The sequence below is a fragment of the Phallusia mammillata genome, chromosome 6 (genome assembly GCF_965637545.1).
Source record: "Phallusia mammillata chromosome 6, kaPhaMamm4.hap1.1, whole genome shotgun sequence".
Lineage (NCBI taxonomy): Eukaryota > Metazoa > Chordata > Ascidiacea > Phlebobranchia > Ascidiidae > Phallusia > Phallusia mammillata.
In genome coordinates, this window is record NC_137257.1 from 23,679,381 (window position 1) to 23,693,847 (window position 14,467).

At 37.2% G+C, this 14,467-nt stretch overlaps 2 protein-coding genes across 2 annotated transcripts; both read right to left on the bottom strand.

Annotated features, from left to right (window-relative positions):
• Positions 1 to 3,003: 3,003 nt before the first annotated feature.
• Positions 3,004 to 6,677, bottom strand: LOC145234103 (uncharacterized). Its single transcript, XM_080098880.1, has 12 exons — positions 6,227 to 6,677; positions 6,091 to 6,159; positions 5,837 to 6,031; positions 5,660 to 5,719; positions 5,228 to 5,437; positions 5,025 to 5,096; positions 4,570 to 4,758; positions 4,440 to 4,505; positions 4,167 to 4,319; positions 3,873 to 4,106; positions 3,612 to 3,683; positions 3,004 to 3,343 (listed from the first exon to the last, which is right to left on the bottom strand). The coding sequence occupies exons 1-12, from the start codon at positions 6,326 to 6,328 to the stop codon at positions 3,077 to 3,079; spliced, it is 1,689 nt and encodes a 562-aa protein (XP_079955006.1). The 5' UTR covers positions 6,329 to 6,677; the 3' UTR covers positions 3,004 to 3,076.
• LOC145234535 (atlastin-like) lies at positions 6,426 to 8,156 on the bottom strand. The gene is made up of 6 exons (XM_080099252.1): positions 7,706 to 8,156; positions 7,338 to 7,531; positions 7,131 to 7,265; positions 6,895 to 7,050; positions 6,766 to 6,822; positions 6,426 to 6,680 (listed from the first exon to the last, which is right to left on the bottom strand). Exons 1-6 carry the CDS (start codon positions 8,151 to 8,153, stop codon positions 6,426 to 6,428), a joined length of 1,245 nt encoding a protein of 414 aa, XP_079955378.1. The 5' UTR covers positions 8,154 to 8,156.
• Positions 8,157 to 14,467: the final 6,311 nt, after the last annotated feature.

Consider the following 14,467-nt stretch of genomic DNA (forward strand, 5'->3'; position numbering starts at 1 on the left):
ACGTACAGTAATGATATGGAGCGTTGTTACGTTGGTTGCCGTGAAAGTTTGTTGCCGTTTTGTGCGTTGTGCACTTAGCATTGTGTGATATTGAAACCCTTAGTAAACTTTGCTCGGTGCAGAATTTGCACAAGGTATGATACAAGAGGTTGTACGATCGAAATGTTTGACAACTAGACATGGGGTCGAATACACACTTCCAGCATTCGAATACTTTACAAATACGTACATGTGTGTGTTCGAAATCATGGATGGTTTCGTGATTTTTAGGTAACAGCAATTCGAGTCAAATTCGACAAAGAGGGTTTAAATATCAGCAATTCGAATGGTAATTGAATTGGTAGTTTCAGGCTTGCGTGTTCGCAAACTGTTCAATTTTTGTAAGAGGCTAACAAATCAAAGGGCATTCGAATGCACCGAATCGAATTGTAGTTACTTCTCGTTTAAAGGTTACCACCAATTAGGATTATTTTTTGTAAAAGTTTGAACGCTTATGTTGGCAAAGACCGACATCATTTCCATTTGTGTTCGAATAAATACAAGCAAGTATTCGATTTGGCGAAAAATTTTATTCATATTGAACACAACCAAAATCAGTAGAAAACAGCACGACAGCAGCGAAACCTTCATTCGAATGCATTCGAATACGAAACCAACGACGAATACGAATTGCCCTATGTGTAGTGGTCAAACATAATAGCTGTGGTGTTGTTTGCCCATCAAGGGACAAACATGAAGGGTGGGTCAAAATGTGTGTTGTTATCACCTGGTGGGTGGCGGTGCATGGTACACGACCTTTGATGCTTGCATAAGTTCACTCAATGCTTGTAATCTTGCATTGTGCTGAAGTTATCTGTTAATGCAAGCAATTGCTTCAGGTCAGTTCTGCAGGTAAAGCGTTTTCTGGCGAATCCCGACTAACGCGCCTAAACTGTTTTTGTTTGAACAACGATGTTAAAACAAAAGCCCCAATGCAACATGTTACCAAATTAGGTAACTATATTAAAACCGATTCTGCAATCGAAATCCACAACGATGCTCTACAAATTGTAACAAAGCAAATTTGGTTACTAGAATAAACTTTATTTCCCGATGGACACGGTATTAGTCATCTTTAATAACCATTCATAGGCAGATACGTTTTTCCTTAACTCTGCTCTCGTTTCGTGCAACGATATTTTTTTTCCGTTTTTCTACTTTTCGTCCTTTATTTTGGAAAGAAGACGACAAAATAACTTTTTACGGCCAATTTACGGTCGGTCGTCACTTGTTGGGGCGGTGAGGGGCCCCCACATAGGTAGAAAAAATATATATAACGAAGAAACGAGTTTTGGAGACAGACCTGCACCGATCTACATCAGGGGTGCACATCTTTTTAGCAATTACCGGTCGCATCATGGAATCAAGTGTCTACTCTAGTCTATAGGTGTTTGTTTACAAATTACAACGGTAATTAATTAACTTTTTTTTACAATATCCCTACTACTTGGAGACAAGTCCATTCACGCGTTTATGTCTACTTAGTTAGAAGTATACCTTAAAGTTAATTGCAACCAGTATGAAAAGTGCTATTTTGGCTTTGCGCCCGAGAGTTTTACTCCACACCCGGCCGCCAGTAGAGCCGCACAATTTTGGCTTTGCGCCCGGAGTTTTTGCACCCCTGCTGCATATTATGCTTAATTGTCCTGGTAAAATCGTTGGGTAGCCTACGATACAGTATTGAAATGCTCGCTGGAAAAACCTTACTTTGCATGCTTTTGCGTCCAAACACGGGAGTTATATTTGTTTCTGGCATTTTCATAACAAATGCTCTAAGGCTTGACATGTCGCCACTTCAATGACTCAGCGAACGTCAGCCCGATTTACCGGTTACTCGAAAGCAAACATGCACAGCGTTTTCACCACTGCTGCAAATGCAATTTCTCCTTAAATGTCTGGTAACCCTTTCGTGCTGATTTTTTTTTGGCGTGCAAGTCATAGTGCCTGCCTGATTTTGTTTTATTTACCTTTTTACTTGTTGAAACAAACATAATGTGAACGAGACAGTAAACGTAAGCAATTATGGAAATAGGAAGCACTTGTCTTCCTTAAAATAAAGTCTGGTTCAGAACCAAAAAATTACATAAAGGTATCTACTCCGAAGGATTTGGTAGTTCTTCATTTTTTGCACACAACGATGATGGCATGAGCATTTGCCGAAACGTTTGAACAATAAAGCATGTCGCTTTTTACGTCTATTTGGCCGTTATTTTCACCATTAATACATTATGGTTTTGTTAATAACACTAGCGTGAATGCGTTTGTTCTAAGTGCACCATCGTTGTGCGAAGTTTAATTTACAACAACAACAAAAACTACAACACATTTATAATTATAAGAGTAAAATAATATACCTAAACTTGGCAAATGCGATATACACTGAATCTCACTTTCCAGTTTAAATCAGAGTCGAACCGGAACTGAACCCGAACCCGCGAACCGGTTTGAGCGGTTGATTTTATTAAACCCGAACCGCTAATTACGATTTTCTAAAAACCCGAACCGGAGTTGAACCCCACATTACTGTTGGCGTTGGACCCGAACCGGAACCGAACCAGTAAAAATGCAGCCTATTTTATATTTTGTGATTTTTGTCAAAACAGCGCACTGAAGAATACGCGACATAACACTTATAGGGCGTGTCAAAATGAATAAAAATTTGAACCGGTTTAAAAACCGCAAACCGGTTCGGACCCGATAATTTGCCCAAACCGGAACAAAACCCGAACCCGAAAATATACATTTTTGAAAACCGGAACCGAACCCGAACCCTTAAAAACGAAACCAAGTGAACCCGAACAGAACCTGAACCCATATGATAAGCGGTTCGACTCCCTGGTTTAAATAGACTTTTGCAGTCGGATAGTCTAGGATTCAAATTATTCTGCCTCTCTTTCAAATTGGTGCACACAAACAAAAAAACAATCAAAATTGTACATCACTTAGTGCAAGAGTCATAAAAAAATATGTATTTTTTTAATGAAATAGTGGATGAATTGAATTAAAATTATAGTAAGTGCAGTCATAATACGGAAAGTTAATTTTTTAGGCGTTTGCCAAAATGCTTGGCAGAGTGCACAAATTCATCCCATCCGGTCATTCTCGGATAGACTTTTTTGTGAAATTTGTTAATCTTCTTCCAGTCATCCATTAATGTATTGATTGCCCTCTCGAAAGATTCCACACCATTTTTCCTTGCAGCAGCATCGTGTGTAATGGTCCGGCATTTTTTGATGAAATTTGATTTCATCACTTCTGTTATGTTGTTGACAAATTCGTCGTTGCCTCCTACGGCATGCAGTTTCTGTAAACGTACAAATTAAAACGAAAGTTACTAAAAAACAAAACTTTACGGCCGAAACAAGAACCATATGTAGCCTATGCTGACAGTCTTGTGTTGTTTAAAAGTTTATTTTAACCTATGTAACCTACGTCCATTTAAGTTCGCAAATAATGTAGCCTCACGAACGCTGGTTTAATAAGTCATGTCCTTTGTTTTAAGCAAGCCTGACTTGTGTCATCATTGTTAAGTTACGCCTAAAAATGATAGCGATTTTCAGTTTTTTCCAAACCTCATTCATTTGTTGGCAATGTTTCCAAGTTTTTCTCTTGATGAAATTGTCCACTTTTTCTTCGTTACCATCCTTAAAAATCGTTTTGGTGTGTAAATTAGGTCCATATATACGTATATTACTGTGAGTTGGTGAACAAGGCCGAACAGATAGGTGCTTTATTGAGCAAATAGATTGGAATGGGAAAAACTGGGTAGTCCAAATTAAAGGTAATATTTATTACTTAAATGAAAGTTATGGAAACTTTGCAATGTGGTCTACCTCGTGTGAGATTTGCTCCAGTCTCCAGTTGTCCAGGATAGTTTTAAACATTTGTTCCATTGATTTTTCACTGCATTCAATCAACTTCCTGTCCGAAATCGATCGTACTTTGTCCTGGAACAAACTTCCTGCCCGGTCGATGTGTTGGTTGAAAAGCAATATATTTCTCGTTTTTTTAAGAATGCTTTCGATTGCCGAAACTTGAGCCTCTAAAACAACATTTTTTTCTTTTTCCTAAAAACAAGACTTAGTTTAACTAAAAGGCTGGAATGTAGTTTCGAACTTTTAATCTACTTTTTCAAGTTTCCATTTAAAATGCAGAAGGCTCCACGCGTTTTTGCACATATCTTGGACAGTGTTATGTACAGTTCCTTGCTTGTGAGGAGGAATCTGTTCCAAAACAGCTAAAAAAAATTTTTGCGGCATAGTCTCTCCATTTACGTTTTCCTAAAACACATTATTGAGGTAAACAACACGAACCGAGTATCTGCATGGTTTGCAGCCTAGAAGTATTTTAATTATATGTATATAGATGAGATCGATAAGTGCGCAAAAAGCTGTACTTACATGGAAAGCAACAATTTCCTGCACTTTTGCAAAAGTGAGAGGTGCCACATCCCCCGACGAAATAGCCTAAATTAACCTCATCGTTACTGACGTAAACAAGAGTTTATTGTTCATACTTTGGATTGTATACCTTAATGATGGCAAATCTCTCCAGATAAATGTTTTTAAGCTCATCAATATTGATTTGCAGTGTCGATATGCCTGTTGTTATTGTGGGCGATGTAAATGTGACTTTAAAACTTCCCGCATGGATTCGCTTTCGAGCTTTTACTGCTGCATTGTCAGTGAGCTGATTCACGTCGCTGGCCTTATTTCCTTTCTGTCCGTTAAATAGTAAAGAGGTTATGTTATTGTGATCATTGATAAATAGTTTTATGTGTGGAATCACAAAACGCATTGGATAGAAAGCATTCGTTCACTGAAACGTGTCCTGTTTTACGTTTGGTTTGAGCTTTTGCCTTTATTAGAAATGAAAAATAAAGAGTGTTTTGGGCAAAAAAGAATGAAAAGCGATCGTCGCTGCCATGCCAGTCACTTCGAAAGACTATATTAGTTGAGTTGCCTGATTGACAAATTTTTTTTTACCTTTTCCACTTCCGTTATAATTCCGTTAAGAGCTTCAATCGATGATTTTCGAAGCAGTATTTCAAGTTTTATCTAAAACACAAGGTTGTTTGTAGTTTAAACCAAAAAAGCTCATTCACACAACTGCTTATCACAGTCTTAGCATTTAACCGCCTTTTAAACTGCCTGATTATGCTTAGACTTTTATTTAAAAGTAAACTTACCCTATTTAAATCAACATTTAGTTGGTACATATTAGCTTCAGCCGCAACTATCTCTTGAAGTCGTTTTTGATAAATGTCCCAAATTTCAACTTCTAAGTGTCTGTGTGGTGACGCGGGTTGTTCAAATTTGGCCAAAACTTCTTCTTTCTTGTCAGAGACGGTTTGTTGCAGTTGCTCTTCGTCCACAATTGACAGATCACGGAGGAAAATCTAACAATTCGTATCGAAATATGTTTATAAATATAAAGAAGTTTATATTCTGTGTATATATTGTTACACTATTGCCGCCTGCTAGTTGTCAGCTGATCTAGTATTGTAACATACGAATAGGACCTTAACATAACCCAACAAAAAAGATTTGTTTTTTATTGAAAGGTGATTGGTCTCAGGAGCAAGTCAACTTGTTTCGCAAATCTGAATATTTTTTCTCACCTCTTTGCTGGTTTTTACACATTTTTCAAGCATTTGTTGGTGTTCCTCTTTCACACTAGCCTTTAAAAAACAAATAAGCCACAATCGCAATTTTATTGTTAAACGAAAGCAAAAAAGTTGACAAAAGCATTTAATGTAAAAAACTGTAAGATGTTTGTAATGACGATTAACACCTACCCTTAAAGCCTCGTTGTTACACTGAAACATGAAAAGACGCTGTGTCAGGGATTCGTGCAGCAACTTTCTGTACTGCTTGATTTCAACCTGGCTTCCGATTTTTCGTTCTTCATCAAAGTCTTTCATCGCATTTTCCACAGAAATTTGATGGATTTCTTTTACTTCTTCCTCAGTTCGATACAATTTGTCTTGCCTCTAAGTATTTGCTTAAAGTAGGTTAATAAACTAAAGAGGCGGGGCATATCAAACCTTACCTCTATGGACTTGAAAAAAATCCATTCTATGCGACTTATTATTTTTTGGAGGTTAGCTGAGGCACTGGCCTAAATACCAAATCCGTTGCTGTTATTTTTTATTTTTATTTAACTTTTACGACTGTTCACGACTTACCGCTAACATTACGTCAACACCAAAATCTCTTTCATCAATTAAATTGGAAATGGTGTAAGCCAAATTTGCAATGTCACTACCAGTCAAAGGCTGCTCGTTCATAGTTTTAACTACTGGGTTTTCGTATATGTCCTCAAAGGTTTTATCACATACTTTCAAAAATATGTCACGAACATCTGTCAAAATGTGGAACTTAGAATCACGTCATGTTTAAATTAAGAATTTTACCGCCTAGATGAGCTGGAGGGGCATCAGGTTTTCGTTCCGATATCTCAAAACCAGGATGGGGTATAAGAGCACACTTTATTGTTTCAAATGTGTTTTGGATTTCAAGATACATTGCTTTATAGTCGTTTAACGACGTGTCATTATTTTCCTTGAGGTGTTCCTCTCCTCCTTGGTACCCAAATTTAAAGGACGTGTCCTGCCAGTCCCTCAAGAAAAACAACAAGGACTGCAAAAGTAAGGAACTGATTATACACAATTTTGATTGCGTGTTTTACAGCTTGAAATTTAACAATAATGTACTTTCTTCCTACCTGGTGTAGTTTCCTTTCTTCGTTTGGACACAGTTTTTTGTAAAACTGAGAAAACTTCTAAAGAGAAAAAACAATGCCATATTGATTTTTTGGTTAAAATGTAATGATTTTTGGGCCTAAATTTATTACCTGCAACTTTTTTAGGTCGTGTGTATTAATAATTGATTTCAAGTTGTAGATTTGGCGTGAGCACAGGTAAGTGCTCAAAGTAAATAATAAATTGTCATGAAGGTTAGAAGTTTGTTTGTCAAACAAGCCCTGAGTGTCCATCAGAAACACAGCAACCTGTCCATAAACAGAATAAATCACACTTACAATATAGTCATGTATCTTTTTTTTCCGGGAATGGAAACTATTATGTTTACTTTTTCATGTTTTATTGACTCCAGCCAAAAAGGTTGCCTCCATACATAAATCCCTTGTGTATTACCTTCTACCCCGCCTATCCATTCAAAACCATTTTTAAGCAAAGATTCTTTGTCGTCTCTCCAATCACCTTTCTGCAGAAAGCAATAAAACAGTAATGCTTCGGAAATTAGACGTTTTAGACCCAATAAAATAAAATAACGAACCCTATTTTTTGATTTGTGTTCAAAATACCGGAGCATTAGAGACATCAAAAATGACTTTCCTGTTCTTAATGGACCGGCGATCGAGTAAATACAGATTGGAGCGTGTTGTACTTCGTCGTTTCGAAACAACAAGTCAATTGCCTCACGATTTATCACAATCTTGTTTTGCTCGTTTAATCGTGTGATCTGCACGGCTGTAAACATAACCACAAAGATTGCTGAGTTACCATGATATATAAACATAAAGCCTGGTATTAAAGTCATATTCTTTCAGAAAAATAAAACATTTTTTCAGATAATCGACTTAATATTGTACCATAAAAGGTTTTTAAACACATTATTGACTTAAAAACAGTGATGCAACTGACCCTCTGGTTGTTGTAACTGATCCTCTGCTTGTTGCAAATGATCCTGCGGTTGTTGTAATTGATAATCCGGTTGTTGGAACTGATCCTCTGCTTGTTGTAATTGATAATCCGGGTGTTGGAACTGATGATTTGCTTGTTGTAATTGATCCTCAGGTTGTTGGAACTGATAATCCGGTTGTTGGAACTGACCCTCTGGTTGTTGTAACTGATGCTTTGTTTGTTGTAATTGATAATCCGGTTGTTGGAACTGATAATCCGGTGGTTGTAACTGATGATTTACTTGTTGTAATTGATTTTCCGGTTGTTGTAACTGACCCTCCGGTTTTTGGAACTGATGCTCTGCTTGTTGTAGTGGACCCTCCGGTTGTTGCAACTGATAATAATCCGCCTGTAGCAACTGACACTCCGGTTGGAATAACTGATGTTCTGTTTGTTGCATATCTTCCATGAATTGTTGTGACAGTCCCGCCATATTTTTAACAAAGTGGAAAATATGTTTCGGTGGCTCGCTGAAAATTTATAACCCGCCTGAAAAGAAACATTAAACAAAAACAAAAGCACTGTGACGTCATTTGTTACACAAATTGAAATTGTTGTTTGTCACAAAATATTTCTTCTGTACATTGTGTGGTACTTGAGACAAGTAATTGTGTGGGCACTAAAACTCTAGATCCCTTTTCAATAGTTAGTCTAAACTGAGAAAAATATTATTTGCTTAGCTGTTTTGCGCCTGGGCCCGTTTTCCTAAAGTATAATGCGACAGTCAAATATACACTTTCTGTCACCGCTAAAGCTTTTTCGAAATCAAATCGAAACATTAGTCAGTACCTATTACTAACACCAGCGCAATGTGCTGTTAATTAGCTTCGGTGAATATCGTGCGGAAGACAAGCAAATAACCTTTTAAAAGCAATAAAAACGGGTAGTTCTGTGTGTGAAGCATAACATAACGCCCACTGACGTGACATCGCAAATTACATGCCATAAATAGCCCATACACAAAGGTACAAGTTCGTCTGATGCGAATTTTATTGTCCTGAAGCACATAAATCGAGTTCGAGTAAAGACATCAATTTAACAACTTCCCCGTTGCAACATCTAACCTTTACTCTCCATGTGCTGTCCCAAAACAGCCGACTTGGGCAAACAAGTTCAATGTTTTGCTACAACAAAGCCCTTTTACTACCTATTTTGCAGGTTTATCGGTGTGCCTAACGAATGCTATCTGCTCCTATTGCCTTTATGACCAGTTGATCCTCTTTCGCAAACAAAATTTAAGTCACGTAGCTTCACACATTTTTAACTTATGTGGAATATACGTTAAATAAATGAAATATGTGTTTGAAACATGTTTTGTTTGAGCAACTTTTTTTCCAGTAATCATATTTGTGTCCATAAAAAACTGTTTTATGATTTTTACTGCTTGTTGTGTACATGCAAAGTATATGATTGTAATACTATGTGCTGAATTAAAAAAAAATGTTGACCGGTTGACTCCAACACAAACTACGCCAGACATTGTTATCAGTCAACCATTAAACGAATAAAACAGTCATTTACAAAACAAGATTACAACTTCGTTAATGTATCACAGAACGGGTTTGTTGAACAAAAAGAGAGCTGAAACCAAATACCCCAAAACACGCCATAATATTACTGCTATATCCACATCAAATTGAACCCAACTGAAATTTTACATCAAACGAAGTTAATGACTACGATTTATATTTATGAAACATATATTCAACCTAACGTAAGACACGAGAACTTGTGATTATATCGTTTCATTGGTGGACTAAAAGATAAAAGATCAAAATTTGGGCCGAACAAACAAAGGGGTTTACAACATTTCTCGTGTGTACCGTTGTTGTCTGAGGGCTATAAAGTTTATGTGAGCATGCTTTCTCCATCCTTGCATACAATAGCTTTATCCAATATATTGGTTTGAAATCATGAACGTTAATATCCGCTCAAAAATTTAAACTTCCAACTGTAATCAATTTTTGTTCGACCCACCAGCCGTTTATATTTGGTGATAGAAATAGTGGGACATAATTTATAAAATATTCACTGCTTAAAACTGTCATCCCAGAACTTGTCCATTTATTGGTAGCATTCAGTCGTTATATAACTTATCACTTCTCAAAATTCTGTTTTAAGAAATGTATTTTAAGTCAATACGCTTATGGATGCTTCTTAATAGTGGAATCTGGAATGGTCTGAGATAGTGTTTATTTGAACTGGTGGTCCTTGGCCTAAAACGAGTTAAGAACCACTGGTTTGTTTTATGCAACCGCTTGTACCCCGTAAAAAAGTGTGCTCAATTGTTTGCCTATGTCCACTTTACTTGTTTTTTTTTAACAATATGGTAGTCGACTCGATAACCACTTTTCTTAATACCCTAGCTGCTTTACGAATACCTACAACAACCACATTGAATCAAATGACAATGCAAATAAAACTTTACTTAATCGACTTGTCACTGTAGAATACGAAACCCTTTGGCTCTGATTCCACGTCCCAGCTAGCTTTCTAACTGGCCACTGTGTGGGTTACTTGCACCGCCAAATGCTGTCTGTCACACTGATACGTTGCAACAATAAAACGAAGGCTGAATTCCAATACCGAGTACCACAGTACAACGAAACTGGACAGTTCATAACAGTACAGATTAGTACAGTCAGTCAGGTCAGATCAGTTGGTACAAAACATTCAGTACAGAACAGATTGATGACAGAAACAGATCAGAACAGTCTACAACAGAGCAGAACAGATCAGATTTCTGCGTTAGCAGCTCCCACACAGATTTACATTGCTTAGTGTCTTATTCAAATAGAAATACAAAATAGAGAGTTTAGTTAAGCTACTAACACGAGAAAAGAATAAAAAGTATACACGGATAGCATGGTCAGATTATCACACACATGTAAATTATCCATACATCAACTAGTACACTCTAACCCACTGTAGTACCTTACATACAACCACTTTTACAATAATAAACCATATACAATGCTAATTACCAGTCCTATGCCCTGCAAAACTGACACAAAAAGGAATTACGCAATAACTGTAAGCTGCCTCGTGTAAAACGTACGGTAAAGGACACGAGACACGACAATCACCACGCCACAACTAATAGAAATCGATATTGACACGCTTCACTGCATCTTGACCACAACAGTCACATACGCTTTTTTTTCGTCACTAATACACATACTGCGTCGAACAACATGCATTTCGACATTTTCACAAACATGTATCTGGGATATAACAAAACTACCAAAAACAGTTCCAAAAAGGCACATTTTATATTGTGTAACAAACAAAAAACGTCTGTTATAACGTATATCAGTACGTGGTGTAGTAAAACTACTTTTTACATCAGTTTTAAATCATTGTGTTGTTGAACTAAATTTATGTCGCTAAACTAATAAGGCAAATGCCTAAACGATTACTTTTGCCCTCTCTGGTGTAACATCTTTAATGTAGCTTTTATAAAATCCAAATGATTTGTGAATTTTCTCCAATAATATGGTTGTCGGAAAGAGCTTCTGGTGAAATTGGTTGATTTTTATCCAATAAATCATTTGTGCATCAAAAAGTGTTTTCGAGTCCTTGTGCCGACTCAGATTACGTCATGGTCCTGTCCGCACTACGGTCCCGCAGGAGTGGAGTCAACTCCGTACGTTTTCGTACAAAAAGAAGGCCACAAACCCCCATTTACGCCGGCTTACATTGTTTTTTTTTCGGCGTTGCCTTCGGAGAAGCAGCCAGCTTGTTTCCAATGACCATCTAAAGGTAGCACATGTGGACTTTACGCAGCCGGTACAGATAAACCTACACCCAAGCGGTGGCCGGCAACCCAGTTCCGCGCACCACCCGATGCCAACCCACCGGGATTCGTTCGAACAGGGATCTCATAATTTGGCCCCGCTCGATCCGGTTTTACCCGAACCTTTACCTACTCTGACGAATCCACCAGGTCACCAGCCAAATACTTTACCTTCTGGCCAACACACGCGAACGCGTTAAATTTGCATTTCTTCGCGTTTTATGTGTTAATTTATATTCTGTCTGTTTCTGGAGGGAGGGCATATAGCGGTCTCTCACTACTGTTCCTATGCTCTTGCATACCTACACATTGTCTTCTTTCTTTTACTCTCGTCTTATGAAGCGTATTCGTATATTGTGCATAAACACCTACATGTCATTCGTGTTATTTTATCTAATCATGCGCAGTTATGTTATCAAAAACAAAGTATAACTACCTCACACAATTTTTCCACACTGCTTTTGGGCACTCTGTGAAAATATGTATCTGTAATTATCCTAATGTTTGTAATGTTTTAAACTTTAGAGCATCGAAAATAATGTCACACTGTCCACCTGCTATGCGGGGAACAGATATTGTTTTTGTTTTTTAAGAAAAATTAGGTTAGACTTACAGCCTGCACTTCTAAGGTGGGGGTAAGTTTTTTAGGCTTTTTACCCACTACAGTGCCTCACTCACGCGTTTAGGAATTTATTCACGTTGCTGTCCACAACATCTGCACAGGTAATATACTAACGAACAAAACGGTAACACGTGACAGAGGATGGTAAATGGCACATTACAAAACACTACACCCACAGTCCCCCAAAACAACGAAATCGAATTGAAACAGCCCAACCTAGCATACAAATTTTGGCTTTTTGGTAATTGCTATATACTCACGCTCGCAATGTAATGTGACAAAAATATATAAGGTCATGGTATACACTTTATTAAACATGACATAGGATAATTGATTACAACAGAAAATTTAAGAATTAGGCTTAATTTGCTTATACAATGCTTACACATACAGGAAACTTATCCGTTTTAATTCTATAACCAAATTGGTAAACTTACAGATTATTGATAGATTTCATTTCTGCATGTTTGGTTTGTTGATAGAGCTATTAACACAAAAATAACTCACGGCACACAAGAACTTACGGCACAGGCCTACTAATTTTTTATTGGTGGCGCAACGGATCATAGACGTTTGCAACAGCGATAATTGCCTGCCGAGCAAATTGCTGACTCAGCAATTCTTGCAAACGACGATGCTCCGTTGCGTCACCTATCGTGAGTTCTCATGTTAGTAGCTCTACCAAGTATGTTCAGTCAAATAGCGGTCTGCCGAAAGGAAACAATGCTACAGTCCAAGCTGGAAATTTACAGCTTGATGAGCGCTACTATAAGGTATAGACATGACAGCGCCCGTGGTCAGGTTTATGTTGTTATTCTGTTGGTTGAATTGAGAAACAAACCACTTTTTTAAAGACCGCAAAAATTCATCCCATTTTGTCCACTTTCTCAAGTAAACATCCTTGTGGAACTGGTTGACCTTCTCCCAGTTGCTTATTTGTGCATCGATTCCAATTTCAAATGATTCAACTAATTTTTCCAACATCACGTCATTTTCCGCTATTTTGTGGCACTCAGTTTGAAATTCTTCAGTCATTTCCAATTTCACTTTTTTCATAAATTCTGGTGTTGCGCTTTTTGAGTCTAAATTCTGCGTATGAAGTGTTTTGGGTAAGAAAGTTCAAAAAGAGTAAATTGAACCGTTATTCTTTTCACTGACATAAAAAACAAAAATGCCGTGGTTTGTTTTTATTTTTAAATTGGGTTTTTGTTAATCTCATCAGTAATTGAGTGAACATTTGCATGTAGGTGTACGTATAGGGATAGAAAGTAAATCAAACCTCATTCATTCCTTGACATAGTCTCCACATTATCGACATTCGAATTTCTTTGCCTCTTTGTGTGACAAGTTTCTAAAGGTGAAAATATCGGTTTCAGCTAAAAAGTTGTTTTTCAACCAGTTTATACCGAAATGAACTTTAGGACGAAAAAAACCTACAAACTTCTGCAATATGAGTTTATTTACAAGTTTGTTTTGATTTAGCATAGCTTACAAAAATTAAAACTATCTGAACTTTAATTTTATAGCTACCATCTCGTAGGATCTTTTCCTTTCCCAGACAATTTTAATTGCACTTAGCCATTTATCTATTTTTCTTCTCCGTTGATTAATGTAGTCATGGTCTCGAATTGGTCGAACTCTTTCTAAAAAAGAATTTCTTGCGTCGTTGAGTCGTTTATCTTTATCATCTTTTGTAACATGTTTCTGTTTCGCCACCCTACCCTGAAAATGGGTTTTTGTTTGCATAAGTTCGTCATAATATTTTTACTTGTTTGTCTTACGCGGCTTCGCGACTCGTTAAAAAAAATTGCTTTCAAGTTGAAGGTTTAATTGTACCTACTACCTACACTAACACTCATTCTGCTTCCCAGTAACTGCATAACCGTACTAACTTTGACTAAAATAATACATTATTACGCAAAAATCGTTTAATGACGTAATATACGTAAAATAACGATTGTTCACTATAGTTGATACGTTGGCTAGTGTTTTTGCATGAACAGTACACAGACTTGTATTTTAGTGTAATCAACACAGTACAGCTTTCATGATTTTTTTAGGACTTTATGCTATAAATAACGCCCCCTTCGAACGCTCGGCGCCCCCCAAATCAGAAAAGAAATCACAACGCCCCCTTGCTACTCACCACCGCCCACCAGGGGGCGGTATTGCCCACGTTGGGAATCACTGCTCTAAATCAACATCTACCATCTGACTAAATAAAACTGTAACTTACCTCGTTCTTTATAGCTGTTGCAACATCTTCAAATGTCATAGAAAAACTGGGCGAATCTGCAATCTTCTG

What these genes read in the sequence shown, in the direction of transcription:
- LOC145234535 (XM_080099252.1), bottom strand. Translation starts at nt 8,153, where the DNA reads ATGGAAGATATGCAACAAACAGAACATCAGTTATTCCAACCGGAGTGT. An exon ending in AGTCAATAAAACATGAAAAA is followed by an intron (nt 7,051 to 7,130) that starts GTAAACATAATA and finishes GTTTATGGACAG; the next exon opens with GTTGCTGTGTTTCTGATGGA. An exon ending in AAGAAAGGAAACTACACCAG is followed by an intron (nt 6,681 to 6,765) that starts GTAGGAAGAAAG and finishes TTACTTTTGCAG; the next exon opens with TCCTTGTTGTTTTTCTTGAG.
- LOC145234103 (XM_080098880.1), bottom strand. Translation starts at nt 6,328, where the DNA reads ATGAACGAGCAGCCTTTGACTGGTAGTGACATTGCAAATTTGGCTTAC. An exon ending in TGGAGCAAATCTCACACGAG is followed by an intron (nt 3,684 to 3,872) that starts GTAGACCACATT and finishes ACGATTTTTAAG; the next exon opens with GATGGTAACGAAGAAAAAGT. An exon ending in ATTGCCAACAAATGAATGAG is followed by an intron (nt 3,344 to 3,611) that starts GTTTGGAAAAAA and finishes GTACGTTTACAG; the next exon opens with AAACTGCATGCCGTAGGAGG.